This window comes from Morone saxatilis, unplaced genomic scaffold (genome assembly GCF_004916995.1).
Source record: "Morone saxatilis isolate NCDOM2014 unplaced genomic scaffold, NCSU_SB_2.0 Contig15, whole genome shotgun sequence".
Classification (NCBI taxonomy): domain Eukaryota; kingdom Metazoa; phylum Chordata; class Actinopteri; family Moronidae; genus Morone; species Morone saxatilis.
Genome location: NW_023339707.1, coordinates 24,177,602 through 24,200,247, shown reverse-complemented (window position 1 = coordinate 24,200,247; position 22,646 = coordinate 24,177,602). Strand labels below are relative to the sequence as shown.

Here is a 22,646-nt window from a genome sequence, read left to right as displayed (position 1 = left end):
AATATAAAATTATGGCAACAAATAAATCTGCCAACACTAACATGGCCGCCATGTAGGTTTTCAAAGTGGAAACAAGAGTCCAAACTGAAGCAGCACTGTCTGGTTAAGAGGAGTGAGGAGTCAGCAGTCGGTGGTGGTATAGAACAAAGCAGTTAATGAAATAGGTTTTTCAGAAAATGTGAATCAACCATGAGAGGTCCTTCAGCAGACAGCCATAAATGTGCACAAAAAAGATAAGGCTGATGTTCCCAGATGACAGAGATTAGCTGACAGATACACAGACAGACACACACAGTCAAACACGATTCATAATTCCATCAGGCAACAACGTCTTGTTTTACAAGACAACATGAGGCATCTGTACTGTGCAGGTTGAGCAGATAGTTAATCATAATTATTATTGTGACAGAGTGGGTATCTTCCCAGCTCCCCATATACCATATGATTGCAGGTTGTCATTGTAACTTTTAGGGTATAGAGGTCCTTTTTCCAATATATCTATCTTTTCAAACCCCCACACTTCACATGCATAGCTGGTGTAACCAACTTGTCACAAAGATCTAGTGTGATATCTACAGGTAAATCAGGTTTCTACATTTACAAAAACTGGCAAACATTGCAGGGAAGGCTTGCCTGTGCAGCTCCTCAATGCATTACTATTATAACCATTCTAATTCATAATGAGACCAAGGTGTTTAAAGCAATGAACAATGTCTAGGGTTTCATCCAAAAACTTACCTTTTTGTTAATATTTACTTTTAATTTCCAATTTGTCTATTGCTTTATGCAATCCTTCTTTTGTTGTAGACATAATAATTGTATCATCTGCGTACAATATTATCAGCTGATCAAAACTATCCATTACAGCATCATGACAGCCATTCTGTAGCAGGAAGTCTTCTAGGTCATTGATTAAAAAAAAATGCAAACAACACTGGAGACACATTTTCACCCTGGCTAACTCCTGGATAACAAAACACACTGTTTTGTAATCTAGCATGCTTTAAGCATGTTTATACCAGACTGCATCCCTCCAAACTGGATCAAACACCTTACTGTAATCAATGAAAGGACAAAACAGGTGTTTCTTTTTTACATTCATCAGCTTTCCACTGACATGAAGCCCCATGTGCTTTATGTAATTCTTTCTTATGCTGTCTTTACACATTCAGCACTAATTGCACTTTAATGAACAGTATCCATTCTCTTAACTTGTGGGTATTCTTTTCTTTTTTGTCTGCCTTCGATGTTGAAGCACACTGCCTTTTTACACCTTTTTTTATAGGGAATGTGATCTTTGCACCATTAATCATAATACCACAAACCTCTTTTGTTATTTCATCCACTGACATGTTATCCAGGTCACACAACAATTTATCCTTGTCAAGCTAAATATTTCCTACAAAGTCATCTATCTTTCCTTTATCCTCTTTATCAATCCGTATCTGTTTCTTAATATTCGCGACTGTGATGGCTCATTCTATGGTCAACAAAAATACAATTATTCTTATTTTTGTGTGATTATATAAAAACACACTTATGAATATTATATTCATTTCTGACAATAGAATACTGTCCTCTGCACATCCGTCACTGTCTGCCACAGAGCAGGACAGGAACAGCCTACAACAGACAGAAATCACCAGTCTGTCCATTCAGGATCACTTCAGATACATCACACCCTGTACTCCAACCTGTTCCAACTTCTCCCCTCTGGGAGGCGCTACAGACTGCTGTACAGCAACAGTTTCTTCCCACAGGCCACCACTCTCATGAACAGTTAAATCAGTAACCCTCTGACTTACTTCCATTATATTTTTACAGATGATATTTTAACAGTACATATCATCAATCATTGTCACTGTCAATATAAATACAGCACACTTTATATACTTCTATACATGATGTACTGTGCATGATCATATCCATTCAATAGATATTTCTTTGCACTGTTTGTATTGTTTACAACTTCTGTACCTTTATTTGTTCAGCTTTGTTGTCCTTTTTCTTAGCTGTTATGTCTATTGCTGTATTCAGAGAGCATTTATGAAACTAATAACGGCCTCTTGCATTGAAGTCAGGGTTCATATAATTGATGGATCAATGTAACAATGTTAACAATCCTACAAGCTATTTCATAAGAAAGCCTCTGTGAATTTCCCCCACATTCACAGAGGGGAATAAGCTGGGACATTTACTCAGTTTTATATTTAAATTATTCTATTTTTTCTCTGTGACACGCGTAGTTGAAGTCCAGATCCACATGTATCCTGTTACCCAAAGACCAAACAACATTTCTGTTTCTAAGCGACCAAACAGTAATAAAGCGCTGTGGAACTGCTTTCCACATGTGGGCATTCCCTGTCTACATACATTAAAATTAGAAATATTGCGCAGTTTATGAATAAAGAGCCCAACAATACAACAACAGCAGTGGAATATGCTTTCCATGCTTGTGACCATCTTTTGTTATACTTTCCCACACTCCCGCCCTCTAGTACTTCCTCCATCCGCCGACCTGTTTGCTTTTTTAATCATGCAAAAGCAAAGGTCTTCCCCAGGAATTCCCAAATACGATTCATCAACACAGAAATCTACCTTGAAACGCCAACGTGTGGTTTCATTGCAGCAAACTCATGACAGCTGCCCAATCCTGGTTCAGTTTAATATCTTTTAATATCTGACAACAAAGCATTCCCTAAGCTACATGCCAAGGCTTGTTGATAGAATAATGCCAGGCGGAAAGTGAATAAAGCAGAAAAAAGGACTGACAACTGATTTACTGCTTGAGAGAGTATTTCAGTATCATGACAAGTTACAAATCATATACTTCAGGCAGCGGGGGAAGGCAGGTTGACACACAGTTGACAGCAGGTTATACAAGAATCAAGGTGTTGCAACCTCCATAATAGCCCGTTAAATGATAAATAAAGAACTTTCTTTCGCCTCCACATTCATGTTTTCTAGTGATCAGAGTTTCACCCCCTCAGGCAGTTGCCTTTTTTTAAATTGGATATGCTGCTGATTTGCCAACATATGGTAAAATTGGCCAATCAAGGTTCAGGGTGACTGAAAACAGTGAATGCCTTCTACCTCTTTAATGAGGTAGAAGGAGTAGATGCTTTTTCAAGAATTATAATGAATTATAATTGCAAAAAAAACCCTAACCCTAATGTTTTTCTTAATACATGTCTGAAAGGGATCTTATATTAGCTAGCTTATATTAGCACAAAGACTGCAAACGGGGGAAACAGCTGGCCTGATTTATCACATTATATATCGTTGGTTTAACCGCGCAAAAACAAAAGTCCATTTTGAATTTGTACAGGTGGGGAGAGGATAGTGTCCTAGACTACTTCTTGCCTTGGAGCAGTAATATAGCTCTTTGCTGACTGCCTGGAAACTGCTTAACTCCCTGTAAAGCAGCAAATTGTCGTTACGCTTTTTGTATGGATTAAACAAAGTATAACGTATTGAGTTAACATTAGAGGTGCTGCTCAGTGGATTTTGAACCAGGTTGGCTGTTTCTCCAGTTTCAGGCTGGCTGTAGCTTTAACTCTCCACCAGAAAGCAACTTTTCCAAATGTCTAACTGTTTCTTTACCTAGTTGCCATCTGAAGATATTTCAGAAAGCGAGAATTAGAAACACGCTGCTACTAGACGTTTAAAATTATTTCATATTAAATTGTAGTTTTGCAGAATTGTCAAATATCGAAGTTCATATCGCAGTTTTGTTGGAGGGACACTTGTAAACAGTCAAATGTGAGTGGTGGCACATACATTGTCTCTTGCACAAAGTCCTTTGTTTTGGGTTTTACTGCACATCCAACACCTAGCTAATATCCGTTTTCAGATAAATCCCACAAGAATTGGCAAAGATGTAAGAGAACACAAAGATAAATATGTTCTTATAAAACCTGAGCTCATAAGGGCTGTGCGCCAGGTGTCTTCACATTAGATTAGATATTAAACCAATAAAAGAGAAATTTTAAAAGTGAGAACCTTTCTGTCTCTATATACTCATTCTCAGGTCTGCATAAACCAGCAGAGCAGCTAGAACTCTCACCATACGGGCCAGTCTATGGTGTAACGTCAAGGTTCCTCTGACTACCTCCATAACCTGAGGAATTAGTGATTAATTTGACCCTCATGACACAGTATTGATCAGTTCAACCGTCACGGCACATTACGTTAGGTTTGAGTTAAGCAATAGCTCTTGTCATTCAAGTATTAGAAAAAACATAATAGAGTGGACATGCCCTGTCCTGCTGTAGAGTTTTAAGAGTAGTTGTAGAGTAAATGAGTAATGCTGGACCAATTTATCAGTAAAACTGTATGACAAGGAGAGAGTTGATGGGGGAAAAAAGAAGGAAAATGAATGTGATAAATTGACCGTGTTAATCTAATGTAATGCATTCAGTAATTTGTGGGCAAATCTAGATTAAAACACATCTGATTGCTTGCTGCCAACACTCTGAGTGAACAGGCCACTTATTTTTGGTTGCTTACTTTGGTTTTGCAGCACATTAACTGAATGGTTCAGTCTCAGTGTCACAACGACCTCCTTTCCAGAAGCAGTAGGCGACTGTTTCCTGTGTGGCCATTGGTAGAAGACAATTATATATATCGAGGCCACGTTTAACTATTGAGTGCTGAAAATGCTATTGCATGCACACAATACAATTCGTTCCCACGTTTTGATGAATTCATGGCCGCATGAAGCAATTTGTTCCCACGTTTTGGTTAATTTGTTAATTACTTAATATGTTATATATCATATGTGTTGGATACAAAATACCAAAACTAAGAGCAAGCAACTTTGATCATCTCTGGAGACACACACTTCTTGTGCATTAAAAAACTATTAGGCTCCAAACTTGTTTATTATCCAATTTATTTATAATATATTTATTCTAAACCTATTAGTTTTGCCCATGTTGAACTTCCCTAGTTCAATGAAAATCAGGGATACATGCTAGATGAAGACAAAACATTGCATGTAACATGAGACAGTGTAGGCGGCAGGCTGGTTACCACACGCCTGCGGGCAATACCATGGGAAAGCCTCCTGCGTGGGCGTCTGTGTAGGCTTCCCCAATGCACTTCCGGCAAGCTCCGCATCATACTATGATTACCCACCACGCCTTCAGGAGAAATCTGTCTCGGTCTTTCATGCAGGAGCCAGTTTTACCTCCTTTGCACTGCCGAGTTGCCTTTGAGCAAGCCAAGAAACAGCTCACCGGCACCGCAAAAGTGGCGAGCCCATCACTCCACCTCTCTCCCTGTTTGCATGTCCACAAGTGCATTACAAGTATGCATTACAGTTAATAAAAGTTTTAAAAGATAAAAGTAAACGTTTAATAAAGTATATATCTTCTTATTCTAACTTCAGGAAAGCTATTATGAAGGTGGTTTATATAAGGTCCTGCTTTGAATTTACTGCAAAATAAGAAATTCTACTGATTTTGTCAAATAATCTGTAAAGTAAAGTAAAGTATTTCTGTTGAAAGTGAGACACTAGATTAAATGTCCTAATCCTTGTTTAAGACATAGTGACAGCTTTTAAGCTCTGACATTTATTACAATAAATGGCTTACTGGTTAACAATCTCTAGACTCCCTTAAAGATTAAACTAAATGCAGCCAAAATACTACAATGAATCACAAACAAACAGTCTAGGAATTGTGAAGTGAAAATTCAATTGAAATGACAATATTTTTTCAGCTATGGCCCACGTTATCCGCCTCCGTTGTTTTCCCTTTGATGCAAATGTGTTCTTGCCTCCCTGCTGTATAAAAGTTGACTGACAGGTACACACCGACAGCTCTGTGCCAGAGGATAGCACACAGCCAGACTTTCACTTACGTTTGACTCCAGTTTCAGGATACTCAGCTGCCTAGCCTCAGAATGAACTTCACTACTCTTCTGGTGAGTACTCAATGAAAAAGAAACATTAGACTGTAGATGTCAAAAGCTTTTAATAGTTTAAGAGGTTGATATGCCTGATAATAAATATATGCGTATAATTTGTGCTTCCAGGTTTTTCTTGGAGTGATCGGGACAGTGTGCAGCAGTCCTGTCTGTCCTCGTAATTGTACACGAACTGGTAACCATCACCATCACCAGCTGTACTTCAAACATGTGTCGGACCTCGGAAGCTCATCAGTTGCACCATGGGACCTATTGTGAGTTTTTTGTAAATCATTTTCTGCTGGCTGGGGAGACATGATATTGTTTAAATAAGGGGATACCCGCATACAATTGGACAGTCTGTGCTGGAAGGAGTTCATAGTGTGACAGAGATAGTCAGAGATGCACCAATTTTTTTCAGACCAAATACAAGTACTTACATTTGGCTACTATGGAGTACTAATATGAGCACTTAACAATACTATTACTAACAATGACTTTGAAAACATGTTTTATTTTCATCAGATGTTTCTCACTTTCCGACTGTAAAAGCTGCTTAAAATGTCTCCAAACTGCTGACACTGCTTGCTATCGGTGCAATATGATTACAATTACAAGTATTTGTACAAGTACATTATCAGACCTGATACATAGAAATAGTAGCATCAGGAATGGAAAAATTAGGTAAATCCTACATGCGTTTTCACGTACACACAGCTGGACAAACTTTGACACAGTGGTGCTTTGAGCTAAATGGCAACATGTTTGACATCTATATGTTAAGTCAGGGAGATCACCAAATGTATTGTAAATCATCCTTTTGGGATTATGAACGTGTGTACTGAATTTCATGATAATCCATCAAATATTAAATATTGACACTGACAACCCTTGAGCCTTGCCACTAACATACCTAGAAATTACAGTGAGAATTGCAGGGAAATCTGAATGAAATGATACAGAACAAATCTATTGATGAGACTGTACAAAAAAACACTGTGCTGGAACAAGCACATGTATTAAAGCTGGAGTCCATAGCTTTCTAAACCCTGTATCAACCAGCCCTAATGTCCCCTCATTTGTCACTTACACACTTGCTTGTTGCTCTGCTTCCATGTAAACCATCCATTTATTCACAGACATTTCTGGTTTTCATTTTTTCAGGCCTGACACTGATGAGGACAGGGAGCCCTCTTTCATCTCCAATGCTGTCTGCAAGGATTGCTCTGTGGCCAACATGATCGCCAAGCGTATCTTACTCAAGATTAATGTCTACCGCAAGGTTAACAATGGCACTAATAATCTCTGGTGCAAGTGTCCCTACGAGCTGGCTGTTGGATGCACATGTGTCAGGGAACAAAAACATTGACCACCGGACATTAAGACAAGTCAAAGCCATTGATGTAGATGTTGTTGTAGTAGTAAAAGTAGTAAAGAAAAAATTTTATTCTATTTTATTCATGGTGATAAGACATATCTGCTACTTTATATTAGGTGTTAGACTTTATATGCCTGATTTATTTATTTAAAGTATACATAAATATATGCTATTTAAATATAACTGTTTAAATATAGTTTCATTGTAGATGGTGCCAGTGACATGAATTTACTATACAACATGTTTGTATACATGCAATTTCATGGGTTTTAGCTGTGTCACAGATTTCAGAATGACATTTTCAGGGAAAATACGATTGTATGGGGGAAAAAAACTATATGTGCTTTGTTGAGGAAGATGTGATATACTGTACAGCATCTGTATGTCACACATCTGTAACATGTATTATGCAATCTGCAATAACATCAACATAGTACTTTTAAAATATTTGTGTTCAATACAAATGTGAAAACTATTTGTTTTGCATTATGTGCATCTTAAGATGTTTGAGTTTATAGTACCCTTAATAAATGGTAAATGTTAAATTCAAGTATAAGTTTGTACTGTTTGTGTCAATAACCTTTGTACCATTTGTACTATACCTACACACTACATGGCCCAACGTATGTGGTCACCCCTGTCCACATACATTTGTGTACTGGGGCTGATTTTCATGGTTTAGGCCAGGCCCCCAACAATTTGGTGAAGGTCCATTTCTGTTTCAACATTACAATGCACAAAATGGTTTTCCCAGTTAAGTGTGGGAGAACTTGAGAAGCCAGACCTCAGCACCCAACATCTGTGTTGAACCTCACTAATGCTCTGGTGGTTGAACGGAGATAAATCCATGCAGCTATAGGATTAATGCCAACAATGTTTAACAATCATATATGTGTGTTCTTGTGCTTTTAAGATCAGTATAGACAAACAGCCTAAATCCAAATTCATAATACACCACTATGTAGTCTACAATATGTCAGAAATTATTGATTTTCTCAGTTATAATTATGATCACGTAAATAATAGTTTAGTTAAAAGTGAATAAATCCACATGTTATTCACATGTACTTAAATTCTTCAATGCAATAAAAATCTATTATGTTTTGATTATACCGTTTTTTAAGTTTTGGGGAAAAAATACAGTTTAAATGGTTTTGTAACGTAAGAGGTGGAAGAAGTATTCAGATCATTTCCTTTCAAAAGTAACAATGCCATAGTATAAAAATACTCAAATACAAGCAAAAGTCCTGGATTCAAGGAAGAACCGAGTAAATGCATTTTGTTATTTTCCACCACTGTGTAAAATACATTCTGTGAGGCTTTTTCTTATGATATTTTTATGATATTTTATGACACTAATTTGTTTGTCGTAGTAGTAGTGTTCATTTGAAGAAAAAAATATGGGAAAACAAATTGCCCTTTCAAATACCTGATTAAAATCTGTAGTTTTAATTACATTTGTGAATCCAGATGTTTATTCCTCTTTTTAAAGTGAATTTTCAAATCGATTTCTGAATTCTATTATTTATCACTGAATAAATTCATAGATTTTTAAATGATGTAGGCCGACTTTTGTGACTGTTCTATGAAGTTTTGTGTAAATCCTGTTTTAATTGGAACTATTTATTGATGGATTAAAAAAAATGTCCTAGTTACTCTTTTTATTGCCCATTAAAATTTCAAATAGGGAATTATTTTAAAATGTAGTCATTTATATATTAATAAATCAATTTGTAAACACATTTATTAACAACTATTTTTGTTATTATTATTACTTCACACTTGTGGTCCTCCATACTCGACACTGGCAACGTGTGTGGCTGATTCTGGGTGTAGTAACCGACTAAAATCCAACAGGTGGCGACAGAAACATTCAGAGAGAGATATTTTCACTTCCGAGTCGGGAGCGCTTCCTTTCCTGTCAGCCATTTGTCGGATACGGTGAGTTTCTGTCGAGCTCTCGTCTTAAAAATGTTTAAAATCCATCGTCTGTCTCCACGTAGCCGCGATTTCTGTGAGCTTTGACAAAGTTAACGTGACTACGTAGCTGTAGGTGTCGTTTTGGGAGGTGTTTACCGCAGTAATTGTGTGTAAATATGAGACTTTAGTCGAGTCTTTGAATGTGAGCAGCCACATGCGGCCGTGATGTGCTAACATGCTAACTGATGAGCTAGCTGGCTAACTCCTGTAATTATGTTTCTTTGTACGAAGGCTGGAACTAAATAAACATTTTATAACTTTAAAACTTTTTTTTTTTTAATCTGTAATATGATATTTTACGTGTTTTTTTTGGTCTGCATGCGACTGTTACGCCACCTTTACACACTCCTGTTAGAGCGTTCAGGTGGCTGATTAGTTAGGTTGGTTTTAATTAGTGGTAATAAGTTTTAATTTGGTGTAATTTGTTTGTTTCAGCTCTGTAGGCGACCACCTGTACAACCTGTAAACATGCAGAACGACGCTGGTGAATTTGTGGACCTTTACGTCCCACGTAAATGGTGAGTGACACACTGGAGGATAAAGTGATAGATTTTTAAAGTGACCCCCTTTTTTTTTTTTTTAAAGTTACAACACAATAAAGTGGTTTTGTTATCCAGACCACTAAAATACGGAGATCAGCACGAATGATGGTGACATGAAATATAAAATATTGTATTGCAGCTCTGCTAGCAACAGAATCATTGGAGCCAAGGACCATGCCTCCATCCAGATCAACATTGCTGAGGTAAAATGTCTCTTTTAAAAGCTGAATCCAATAATGTGTAACAGAAATGTCTAAAAGTACACCAGTGTGTTAGAGTAGAGCCTCTAGTGGACATGCTGTGTCGATTATTTGCAGTAATGCTAGAGACTTTGAGTCAAGAAGTTATTATTTCACTTTGGTTTATTAAGAAGCCAAACATCGTGTGTAGGTGTTTGATCTTAAAACCAACCGTGATGCACCACGCTGGCCTGAAAAGATTTTTACAATGTGGGACTTGCACATTGGAAACATGGGTTTGTAGATGCTGTTATCGGTCTGTGTAAATGCGATACTTGACCTTCACAATTCTCCAAGCTGAAAGAGCGCATCACCCAAAAACAAAACTGACATTTAAAGGAAAGTATTTAAGCCTTGTTCTGGAAAGCCCAAAACAATTAAAGTTTTTACTCACGTCATAAACAACAACATGGACGGGAACCTCGTAGGTGGTTGTCCATTAAAAAATCACCCGTCCACTCGCTCGGTGACACACGCTCTGCCACCCGAGCTTACTTTGTATATACTTGTTAAACAAACAGTAGGCTCGCTCTCGGCCGTAAGATTTGCATGTAGATGGCCACAAGAGTAAACCACAACAGCACCATGACAGGTTGAATAGTTCCGGGAACAATGGGTGCTGTGACTTATTGTGGAGCTGCGCAGTTTGATCACACAGGCTCCAGAGCGTGGAATATGACAGCGCCGAATGGACCTGTAATGGAATAACATCAGTTATCCCTCTGGCTGAGAGATGAGACTGTTTGTACACTGTTGTTGGAGGGACCCGTCAGTGCTGCTTGTTTTTCAACAGTTCCTTACAATCACTTGCTCTTGACATGCTCCCGTGTTCCATTAGGTTTAATTCCCGTATGAAGAAGTAGGAAAAATACATGGACAAAAATAAAGTCTTACGTGATCAAACCTGTAAGATATTATTGCAGCCAAGGAGCAGTGACCTGCTAGAATACGGGTTCTGGTGCCTTTTCAAGTCTCCCAGGTTTTAATCAAAGAAGCCAAATTGCTGTGAAACCAACTCAGTGTTTTTTTTTTTATGTCTTTGATTTCACTTATTTTGGAGTTGAAATGTTGTTCTTACCCAGTGTGCTCTGCTCTGTCCTCTGCAGGTTGACAAGGTGACCGGTCGCTTCAATGGTCAGTTTAAGACCTACGCTATCTGCGGCGCCATCCGCAGGATGGTAAGATTCATTCAGTTTTTATTTTTAGAGGCTAGTTGGACACTTCCTCGAGACAGTAGAGCGGTTGTTAGTGGCACCAGTCAGTGTTGGCTTGATTTTTAACAAACCTGTTCTGCTTGACGTGCTCTGTGTTCTGATTTGTCTGTTGCGCTGTGATTTGCCAGCTGTCACATGAACACAAAGCCCATCAATGTGCCTGTCGGTTATCAGTGAGAGCCTTGTAGCAGAGGATAGCTCTGATATTGAGTGTTGTCATCAGTGAGGTCATGATTTTAATTATCATCTTCTTGTCTGTGAAGCTGAACTGTTGAATCAAAGGTGTGGATCAACTCCCAGTTTCTTCTCATACTTTACTGGCAGAGGGTTTTTTGGGTATTAAGTTAAAACGTTTTAGTGATTTAGTTTCTTGAAACTAATCTGTTTTTGTAGATTGCAGCTTCTGTTCATCCATTAAACATAAAGCCAACAGAGGTTTTGAATGTGTTGAGCCAGACTTCAGAAATAAATAAAGAGGAGATCTGCTTTTTCTGCAGTGGAAATGACCTGAGTGTGGTGTTGTTTGTAACACCGTGACGTTACTGTCAGATTGTCTTCTACGCACTAAATAAACCCTTTCTCCCCCTCCTGCAGGGCGAGTCTGACGACTCCATCCTGAGGCTGGCAAAGAATGACACCGTAGTTGCAAAGTAAGAACCTCAAGTTCTCTCTTCTGTTGATCTGAAAATGTTTTATGTTTAAGCATGGAGAAATAATGTTGAATAACTTTTCATTCCTGAAAGTGATAATTTACTTTTTTATGGCGCTGGCTGCATTGTGAGCGGGGGTTTCGTTGTTGGAGTGTAATGATGCATGTTTATTTGTGATTCATGTTCAATGGAATGAAGCTCATTTGTTCCTCTGTCAGAGGAGTCAGTCGTGCCAGCCATACACTAAACAAACAATATGGAATCTTTCACAGCACACATTTTGAATTGTGATAGTTGGAGAAGCACATATCCCTAACGACACTACAGGCAATGACAGTCCATTGATGGCTCAGCTGATAAGCCACTGTTTTTACTAGATACTTTAAATAAAGTTGATTTCACATAAGTAATAACTGGTGATTAGATCATCAATGTGGCTGCAGAGAGGGAAAGATGCAGCTGCTCTTCATTAATTTCAACCTTGTAAATGCTCTAGAATTTTAAAAAATGCAAATTTTTGAAATTGTGCATCTTAAGCAGGATATTTGTTTTATCAGTTAAGACGAGACAATTTGCATTTGGAAACTAACATTGTTTTCCTCTCCCTGTCCCTTTTTTGTTTCACAGGAACTTCTGAGTGTAACGCTGGATCTGTGGAATCTTTGTAAAATAAAATGGGGGAAAAAAACACATTATTTGTCATTGTTGTACTTTCTCAGTAACTAGTGAACAACGTATGTGGGTTTAGTATTCAAAACAGTAAGTGTGTTAACATTTTAGAGTTTTTAGGCAATATATCAATTCATTGGAACTTAAACTTTTCCTTATAGTCTTTAAAAGCAACTTGTGAGTCTGACTCGTGGAGCTAGTAGATTCTTCCTTCCTGAATTGGTCAAAATATCCAGTTGAGATGGTAAACGTTGAACATATTGTCAACATTTCCACTTGGCAAACGCCACAACAAATACCAAGTGTGGTGTTGTGTCAGGCAAAACATGTTCTCTTGTCTGAGGGCTGTAAAATTCAAACTGCATGCTAATATGAAGGTTTTACAATGAAGTGCAGAGATGAATAAAAGAAGCAGCGTGACAACAAAGAAGCTGTTTAGGACACAAGAAATTAGTTAATTTTAATACATGAAATGTTCTTTGGTCCAGATGATGGAATTGAAAATGTCTGATGCGCAGTCTGCAGTGTGGGTGATGTATGCTGTTCATTGGTATTATGCAGTATTCCTGTAACTTGTTGACATGGCCTGTCATGAGCTGCAGAGAAGGCCCAGTTATAAAAACACCAGCTGAGAAATAGATGAAGCTAAATTCTGACTGATGAATAAACACTGCAGTTTTTAAACGTTTTGACAGCATTTGTAAAGACTAAAGCTACATTCTTATCACCTGAAAGTAGACATTTTCAGCAACTGATTTACTGTAGTGAGGTTCTGGATGCATTTACACATCCGGCTATTAGAAAGTGTTTTTGTTAGCAGACACAAAATAAATACAAAGGCCATTCCAAGTTGTGGTAATTAGCTCAGTGAGTTTAATGTGAGGTTTATTGATTTGTGAGGACTCCTACAAAACAATGGAAATAGCATGAAACTGAGCCTTTTTGCATTCTGACAGCTTGAGTAGTCTAAGTCCTCTAAATGATTTAAAATAGCTGTTTGCATCTGAGGCCAGTATAACCCATTACAGGCACTGAGGGATGAACAGCTGCCACCATGAGGCTCCATCCTCACTTTCCAGCAGAGGGCAGCATTTGACAAGAAATGGAAGTTTCCTTGTTTCAATCTTCTAAAAGGAAATCTGATTTATTTCACTATTTGTTTCTTCTGTAATTTAAAAATAGAAAAACATCAGAAATCAAAAACAAGAAATATGGATTATTGACATTATTGACTCAGTGACTCATTTAAGTGGCATTTTGCTAGAAACCAGACTTTATAACTCAAGCTATATTTTTTCATTCAAATTAAAATATTAAAAACTAATGGTTACAGTTCATGCATTGAGTCAAATGTTCTTCAATGGAAAAAAAGTTCTCAAATTAGTGAAACAGCGCCCCCCTTTGAATACAGGATTGCTAAATGTGAGTTTGTGTGGTGAAAGATGGTATTACAACGCACAGGTGCAGCGCCGATTGGAGGGAAGCCAGGTAAAGACTTCCTTTACATAATTAGAATTTAGCTTCGCTTTCATGCACTTCTACAGTTAGCTATAGGTTGCTAAGCTAGCAGGTGATAAATGGAGGTGTTGGCAACAAAAACAAAAAGACTAACTGGAAACAACATTGTCAAAAAAAAAAAGAAGTGATGCTAACTTTATCTGCATTGTGATTGTGCCTCAAATACTAATTTTCACACCATTTGTAAATTAATAGAAACCTGCCTATAACCAGAGGTTGACTGAGTGTGTAATATTGTGGCCTATTGTGGCTTATTGAAGTTGTTTTGTCACTGTCTTATACAGATATAATTTCTGGCATTCACTTCCCATAAAGAAAAAGTTGATGTCTGGCAGGTATACAGTCAAAAATCCTAATCTGACCTTGTACTGTTGTTTCCATTAAAAGTCGATGCGGCCTTCATCATTTCTGGCTCTCTGCTCAGCATCACTGAGCTCAAAGCTGTTACTGATGTGCTGAAAACTTTATTACAACAATACAGATGTTGGACTGTTGTTGCAAGTGTAATTTTTCTTCCATACAGATCACGGAGTAAGGGCGTCTTCCCTCCTACCGTCTGCACCATCTGGCCATCTGGCTTTCAAAGCAGGAGCGAGCAGATGAAATAGAGGTCAAAGTTGGAATAACAGGGCAAGGTGACGGCATGAGGAGGTTACAGTGGTCATTTAGGCTAAACACAAGGTGCATGTGGCGGTCCAGTGGTGTGTGAGAGCGGTTTCAGGGCGTCTTTAACCGCACACAGCCTCAATGATAGCTGTCGTCAACTGCTGCTTTACTGCCTCGTTCCCACACATTCTCACTCTTTTTTTCCCTTACAGGTGAGGAGCCGAGCAGATGAGAAGTATGTCATCATCGTCTTCATCAGCTCCCACCCCCCTTTTTCCCAGAAGGCCAAGGTATGTGACTGCTGGCTTCACCTTCCATTTGTGTCCACTGAAAGCGACTCAAAGGGCAAGTGTTGCAAAATGCTCTTACCCTGTCCAGTTCACGTACACTGAATTTACCTGTAAATCTGCACAAACTCACAAAAAAGAAGAAGAAAAGAGTGTCTGTTGGGTCTGATCGTGCAGTTTTATAGAATAATGCTCAGAAAATGAACAAACTAAAGGAAAAAAGAGATGCAGCAAAGCCTGTAAAGCTGGATGCAGATTATGATTTAACTCTTGTAGAATGTGCTTGCAACACCGGGTAATAGGTAACTAGCTCTCACCTACTTGGCAGTCTCTTCCCTCCCCCCTCTTTCTCAGGTGAAATGACTGTGCTCTGCTGTTCAGCCTTTTAATTGCATCACTTCCCGTTTATGGACAAATCACTAACCATTAGCTGCCTCAAACCTGTCCGGTGTGAGAAAAACCCTGACCAGACGCAAACCCACCTCGTCTCTCACGTGGCAGCCAACTGGTGTGTGCGGGGACTCAGAGAAAGACAGAGGCTTGGATTTGGAAACGAGGCTAAAAGCCCATATTTAAATTGAAGTATGTGATATGTAATAAAACTAAATTGTAGCAGCCACGCCTTGCACTGTGAGGCTTAGTGCACATTTAAAACTAAATTTTTGAATGGATAAACACAGCTATTCTTAGGTTCGTACAGGGCAAAAATAATTCATGTTAGAGCAGCGGTTCTCAACCTACGTCTGGCATGCCCCCCTTCAGAAGCCGAAAAAAGTTCACGCCACACACCTCACAAAGAAATCCAAAACAAAAAAAAAAAGTGTATGTGGCCATATGTGTGCACACACCCCTATCAAGAACCAATGTTTGGTCTGTCCCTTCTGGGCTACTGTACAATCATTGTCTTCATGGAAGGCAACCTGTGGTGTTTGTAGATAAAAACATAATTTTAAGGTAGCCTGCCAATACATCTTCCTAAATGTTTGGACCTTTAAATTAATCTCCAACAACAAAAAATATCCAAATTCTTAGTTTTAACTTTTCAAATGTGAAATATTTTCTTGTTTTCTTCAGTCCTCTCTGACAGTAAACCGAATATCTTCGAGTTGTGGACAAAACCAGACATTAAAGGACATCACCTTTGGCTTTGAGGAAGTGAAACGTTTTTCACAATTTTCTGACATTTTATGGACCAAACAACTAATCGATTAATTGAGAAAATGAACGACAGATTAATCGACAACGAATCTAATTGTAAGTTGCGGTGCTAAGCATTTTAGCATTTAGCTTGAGTTTTCACCTGCTGCTTGGTAATGTGTTGTACCACAACATTGGACCAACATAGGGACTGAAGGCCATTGCTTTCCCTAGAGCTACGTGCAGCTACCCACCACCCACCTTTGCAGACTAAATGATTCATTGAAGCAGGAAAGCCTATTTCATCCACAACACAAGGCTGTTTTTAGTTGCTGAGATGATTGACAACTTGATGATAAAATATCTATTTGATATCTCTAAAATGTATCTGGCCTTTCAAGACTTTTCATGTTTTTCAGTAGTGGTCTATTTGAGTATCTGTATAACACACACGCACACACACACACACAAACACAAACACTGAATCTTCTTTTCGAGACAAACTCTCGATCTGCATTAAATGCTAAACATGCGTGGTGTTTCTCAGCCTGTGGCAGCGAGCGCCCGGCAAGTCGCAGCTCGCCAAACAATGATCTTAACATGAAGGCATGGAAGCCCCTCACACGCCCCCCGAACCCCCTCACCTGGCCCCCTGCATACCTTTCACACACACACTCACACACAGACAAAGAACACTGTTCCAGCCTTTAGAGAAGGGGCAGGGAGCCAATATGGGCCAATAGCAGAGCATTCATGTGGGAATATGTCCTTATCTGTAGACTTTTATTGCATTTGTGCTAATATATATCAGCACAGATCAGGTATATCAACAGGATTTTGTGTTAGTGAGTGAAGCAGCTTTGGTTGCTAACTGAAGCTCAACCTCTTTTTCATCTAAACAGGAGTTTACATCACTGATTATTGTCTCACAGTACTGATCCGGCTGTTTCTGGCTGGCTCACAGCTCTCTCCGGCTGCACAGGTGGTGTAGTAGGAAGCAGCAGTAGCAACCAAAGCTGCATGTTGAAACCAGTATATGAGCACCTCCAGTTCAACCTGCAGTTACTTAAAAGGCCACTAGGTGTCAGCTAAAACAAAACCGAGACTACACTTAAACAGACAGGTGAACTCCTAACTTCTGTAGTTTCTCATTTAAGAAAACAAATCTCAGTAAATCACTGAATGACTTCCAAAGCTTTATAAAGTTTATTTGATGCCACAGTTATATTATCTTATATTTTCTCTTCACTTCCTGCTTTGTTTTTGTCCGGCTCTTTGAATGTACAGCCTGACGTCTGTCCCTCACTTTTCACATTTTACCATATCTCTCATTTCCTCTCCTCGGCCTGCTCCTCTCTTCCTGTCTTTTGTTGTGCGTCTCTCTTTCTCTCCCCCTCTATATCTTTCCATCTCTCTCGCTCATCCTTTTGTCCGTCTTCAGGAGCAGCCCGGCTTGTCTCATTGTGTCTCTTTGTCCTCTTTCGTACGCCAGCAGACTTCAAAGTAGGCGAGATCCACGCAGAGAAAAGAGGTGAAAGAGACACTAGTGAGAGAGAAAGAGAAAGAGAGAGGTGTAAGGAAAGCAGACTGGATGGAGAGAGTGAACAGGTCAAAGAGAGGGAGGAGGCTGCGGTTTAAAGTAAAATGATTCCTAACTTATACCTGTGGTGGCATTGTACGCCTGTAACTGCACAAAACAATATCATCAATATAAAATAACCTTTACAGTGCTATTTCCTAAAGGTTTTAACATGCAGGCAAAGCTATTTATTATTAAATGATTTATATATACTCACTCAAACCAGGCTGTTGGTCAGACAAAACAAGCCATTTAAAGTTGTTGTTTTCTGACATTTTGTAGCCTAAACTATGAATCAATTAATTGAAGTAACGTAGGTTCATGAGAGTTGTTGTCTTCACCACCATTGCCGTTATTGTCGTTAGCTTCTCCAGGTTAGGATTCCTTCAGTGTTCATCATTCAGGTTTCTGCTGGGAGTCGATTGATCCGCAGAAGTCTCCTTCTCTCTAAAACAAACAGATCTGATTATTAAAACCGTTAAAACACACTGAATAAACATTCACACAACGTCCTGCAGAGCGAGCGGCTGCTAACGGTAGCTCAGCTTGTTTCTCTGATAACTTAATATTCAGACATCCAATGAATGAAATCCTTCATCCAGTAGCAATATGTAGTTAAAAATGACCAAGATCTAAAAAGTATATTGTAAAAATGTGGCTTAAATCTGGACGATTTGCAGAATCTGGCAGAATCACAGCACATTCGCAAAGGGGATATGACGCCATTGGCAGGCATTCACCATTACCTGAATAAAATAACAGATGTGGGTTTGCACAATGTTGGAAACATTTAGGGTAATGTTAGTACACAATTTAACAAAATATAAAACATAGGTATGTTTATAGACATTTAAATAAGGAAATGTTATATATTGTATCCTTAATTAAAACCAAAGTCTGTGTCCCAGAGATAAAAAAAAAACATGCTGATATTTAGTTTTTCTCAGAGCATTAACACGCAATGTGAAAGTTTGTTCTGAGGGTGGCACTAGAGAAAAGCTCTTGGAGGTCTCAGGAGCATGAATGTGCTTATTAAACCTCATGGCAATCTTCCCATTAGAGGAAGTGCCTGATGCTGGCACAGAAGAGTTAGGGACTAGATATCTGTCTGAAGTGTTGGATGGACGGTTGGAACGACTGACCCTAAGCATCAGTAACATCAGGCTCTGATCCTTTCTTCGGGGCAGTTAAAGCAGAACTCATATGAGGAACAAAAGAGAGAGAGAGAGAAGGAGAGGGCCCACCAGGAGTGTGTGTGGTTTGAAGTATCCGGTTAAAGCAGACAAAGAAAAGGGCATGTAGGTACCTGCCTCACACACACACACACACACACTTTAGTCTGCTGTCAACCCCTAACATCCCCTCCCCGGCCCACACCACTTCAAACATATCCGCCCACAGCACTGTGTGTGACATTTGTGTTTGTGTGTGTATATGTGTGTCTCAAAGTCCTATCTGATCCAAAACGGGAGGCGGAGCATCTTAGGAATGCTGGGAATAGACAGACAGTATTTACTCAATACTGTTATCATCTGAATATACTGAAGTTATGGCTGCAAAACAGGGAAAGATGAGTTGTGTGTTTGTGTGTAGCATACGACGGTAAGAGCATTAAGAAAAGTTTTGACTGAAAACAGATGGATTTAGATAGAAACGTCTGGCTTTCACTAAAAGGTGAGAACAGGAAGTTTGGAGCTACAGAGCTGGTCTCAGCTTTATTAGGGGTTTTATCTCTTAGTTTACCTGTAAAGTTGGATTCTGTTCACACTCTGACTACATTCACACTAAGCCAAAAAAATATTTCTTTTTCTCTCTGGCCATCCATCCACACTGGGGCCAGGATTCTAGTGCCACCCTCAGAACAGGTTAGGATTCCTTCAGTGTTCATCATTCAGGTTTCTGCTTGGAGTCTACTGATCCGCAGAAGTCTCTTTCTCTCTAAAACAAACAGATCTGATTATTAAAACAGTTAAAAACACTGAATAAAGCAGTTTCACCAATAAAATCAGCTGTTTGACGGACAAAAGATATCCTGCAGAGCGAGCTGCTGCTAACGGTAGCTCAGCTTGTTTCTCTGATAACTTAATATTCAGACATCCAATGAATGAAATCCTTCATCCCGTAGTTAAAAATGACCAAGATCTAAAAAGTATATTGTAAAAAATGTACTTAGACCAACATTAGCCCTCATTCATTTGAATGTAGCCACAACCTTTACTGCAACGCAGTAAAACATCATCCAGGCAAGGCGCTGCTGTGTTGGCCAGACATGCACACATTCCTAGATAGGTAGATTATTTTGTAACATGAACGCTATTAAATAATTGTCACTGTGATAACTTTCAAGAGTTGTAAAATCCTGTTTGGTAATATTGTTAACCGTGCAGTGAGCCTTTGAATGCATTTATCTGTTATTCTAACTGAGCTTCCTGGATTATCCCAACCTTATGAGGCAGCTGGACTTGTGACATCATGAAATCCCAAGACTATGCTATGCTCTTGTGTCCAAACCACAGTGGTTCAGCCCAAACCAGCGTCGTATGAGGAACTGCTGGCAGCTACAGCATGAGGTACGTGTGATTTTACACTAGGTGTGTGTGATAACGTGTGGAGTCTGATTATATTATGGCTGCATGATTATTTTGATCAATATTGAGATCACAATTATTTTACAGTTGCTGAGCACTGTAATCTAATTGACAAACACTTTGCACTTCCTGTGATTAGCTTATTTCAAAATAAAAATCTACTTTGCTTTGAATATGAAGCTACAGCAGTAATTTAATACAACATTTTCTTCCAGGAACTATCCTGTATCCATGCTGCGGCTGTAGTGTGTGTGTAACATCTCAATCACTCGTGGTAGCTGGCTGTTAGTTTAGGATACGCTTGATTTGATATACAGCCGTGTTTTCTATGAGCCGAGCACACACATTTTAAACGTCAGTATCGTAGATGATCACGTTTATTTAATTGTGGAAAGACATAATTAAATGAATGTAATTAATATTTGATTAATTGTGCAGCCCTACGTTATATGGTTTGTTCATCTGATTGAAATTCGCCTGTGATACACAGACCGATGGTTCATCCAATTACCTGCAGAATATTTGTTTTAAAGTGCCTGCTCTGTTAAATGTTCCTTTATGGGTTGAGAAAGTTCTGCTACTTGAAACTCAATAAATTAAAACCCTCTTGGATTAGCTAGAAAATGTATTGTCACAAAGCTCATTAAAGGTTAACTCTTTAGAGATACGTGGTTCGCACAGGACGTGATGAAATTATAAAATATGATGCATTGCTGTAGATTAAACTACCCAACAGCATATAAAGTACCCTAGTTAAAATGCGTGTGTGTGTGTGTGTGTCTGTGTGTCTGTGTGTAGGGACCAGCAGGGGGTAAGTGGGTTCAGTTAATGGAGCAGTTAGCAGTTGCCACGACAACTTCTCCTTTGGTCTCCTTGGTAACCAGGAAGTTGATTAGTTATAGAGTTCAGGAAGAAAGGCAGAGAGAACGAGAGGATTAGTGAGGTGAAACGACAAGCCCTTCTTCTCTCTCCCTGGTTCTGTCTTTACCACTTTTTTGTCCCTCTGTTGGTAGATGACAGGACTTAATTTCAAAGCTCTCCTCTTTGCTCCCTGCAGCTATTCGTCCGTCTGTTTGATGGTTTCCTTCTGCATGTGTTGATTGCTCACTCTCTTACATATTGTTCTGAGTCTCCCACTCCTCTCTTCATGTTACATTTTGGTCAGAAGGTCATTTTGCACCATGTATCTCAAAGCATATACATGTTCTCAAAAGTTTATTTTAACCTCTGATTATTGAAACTTGAATAATTATATAATTGTAACTGTCATTAAGGTTTAAAGGATCATAAGGTTTTCTTGCATTAAGTGTCCAGTGTGTAGGATTTAGTGGCATCTAGCTGTAACACAAAAGGCCCTATCTAGGGCCAGTGTTTAGTTTGTCCATTTGGGGCTGTTGGTTGGGGAAATAAAGACATACAAGACATATGGAGACATCTTATTGGGCTCTGGGAATCATTTTGATATAATCCATGAATTAATCTGTAATGAAAATTGGTGTAAATTTGGTAAGTAGCAGCCCAGAGCTAGAGCACAGTAACCCAAAAAGTGTCTCCACTGTGACCTGTGAGCCCACAAACAGCCTGTGGAATGTTCTAGTATGTCAGTGAATGAAGCTCTGCGGCATTAACACACTGTCTCGAGACTCCTTTAAACTATAGGAGGTCACTGACCCCTGCCAAAGTGTGCACGTGTGTGAGGGAGGCAGCAGTCCACAGGTCAGAGTTCAGCATGTGTTAGACAGACGATGAAGGAAGTAGATGTGTGTGGTTTGTGGACTCTGGACAGTGTAGACAACGCACACACACTGCAACCATTTCACCTGCTTCACTAATGTATCTTAACTTTCTGTCTTCTTCCCTTTTCCCTCTGCTTCCCTGCAGGAAAGGATTTGTTCCTGAGATCAACATCCTTTCAGACCAAAAGACTTGTAAATATTACTTTGACTCACCTGAGCAGCTGTTATCTCTCAGTGTGTGTGTGTGTGTGTGTGTGTGTGTGGCAGTGCAAAACAGTCGGAGTGATGCTTGGTTCTCAGTGGAAGGAAGCTAAAGCCCTCCCCAGCTCACTACTGTAAACTGTGTGTGTGTGTGTGGGTGGGTGTGTAAAACATTGAACAAAAAGGCTGAAGGCCGTGCAGCGTCCCATGATGCCGTCAGAGGTCTCACACCGCTCTCTCACAGTCGCTCATGCTTGTGGAGGCCGGCAAGCCGTTGACACGTGTACAGTGAATATTAGCCATTAATGTTGTGTAGGCTGCAGAGAAGCATCACACAGATGTTGGCGGGAGGGAAGTCTTCCCAGACCTTGTGGCACAATGATGGACTTCTTTGTTATATATGTAAATATTC

At 39.2% G+C, this 22,646-nt stretch overlaps 1 protein-coding gene across 1 annotated transcript; it reads left to right on the top strand.

Annotated features, from left to right (window-relative positions):
* The first annotated feature begins 9,181 nt into the window (after positions 1-9,181).
* Positions 9,182-12,593, top strand: rps21 (ribosomal protein S21). The gene is made up of 6 exons (XM_035657505.1): positions 9,182-9,229; positions 9,704-9,786; positions 9,950-10,013; positions 11,156-11,227; positions 11,858-11,913; positions 12,541-12,593. Exons 2-6 carry the CDS (start codon positions 9,737-9,739, stop codon positions 12,548-12,550), a joined length of 252 nt encoding a protein of 83 aa, XP_035513398.1. The 5' UTR covers positions 9,182-9,229; positions 9,704-9,736; the 3' UTR covers positions 12,551-12,593.
* The last annotated feature ends 10,053 nt before the right edge of the window (positions 12,594-22,646 follow it).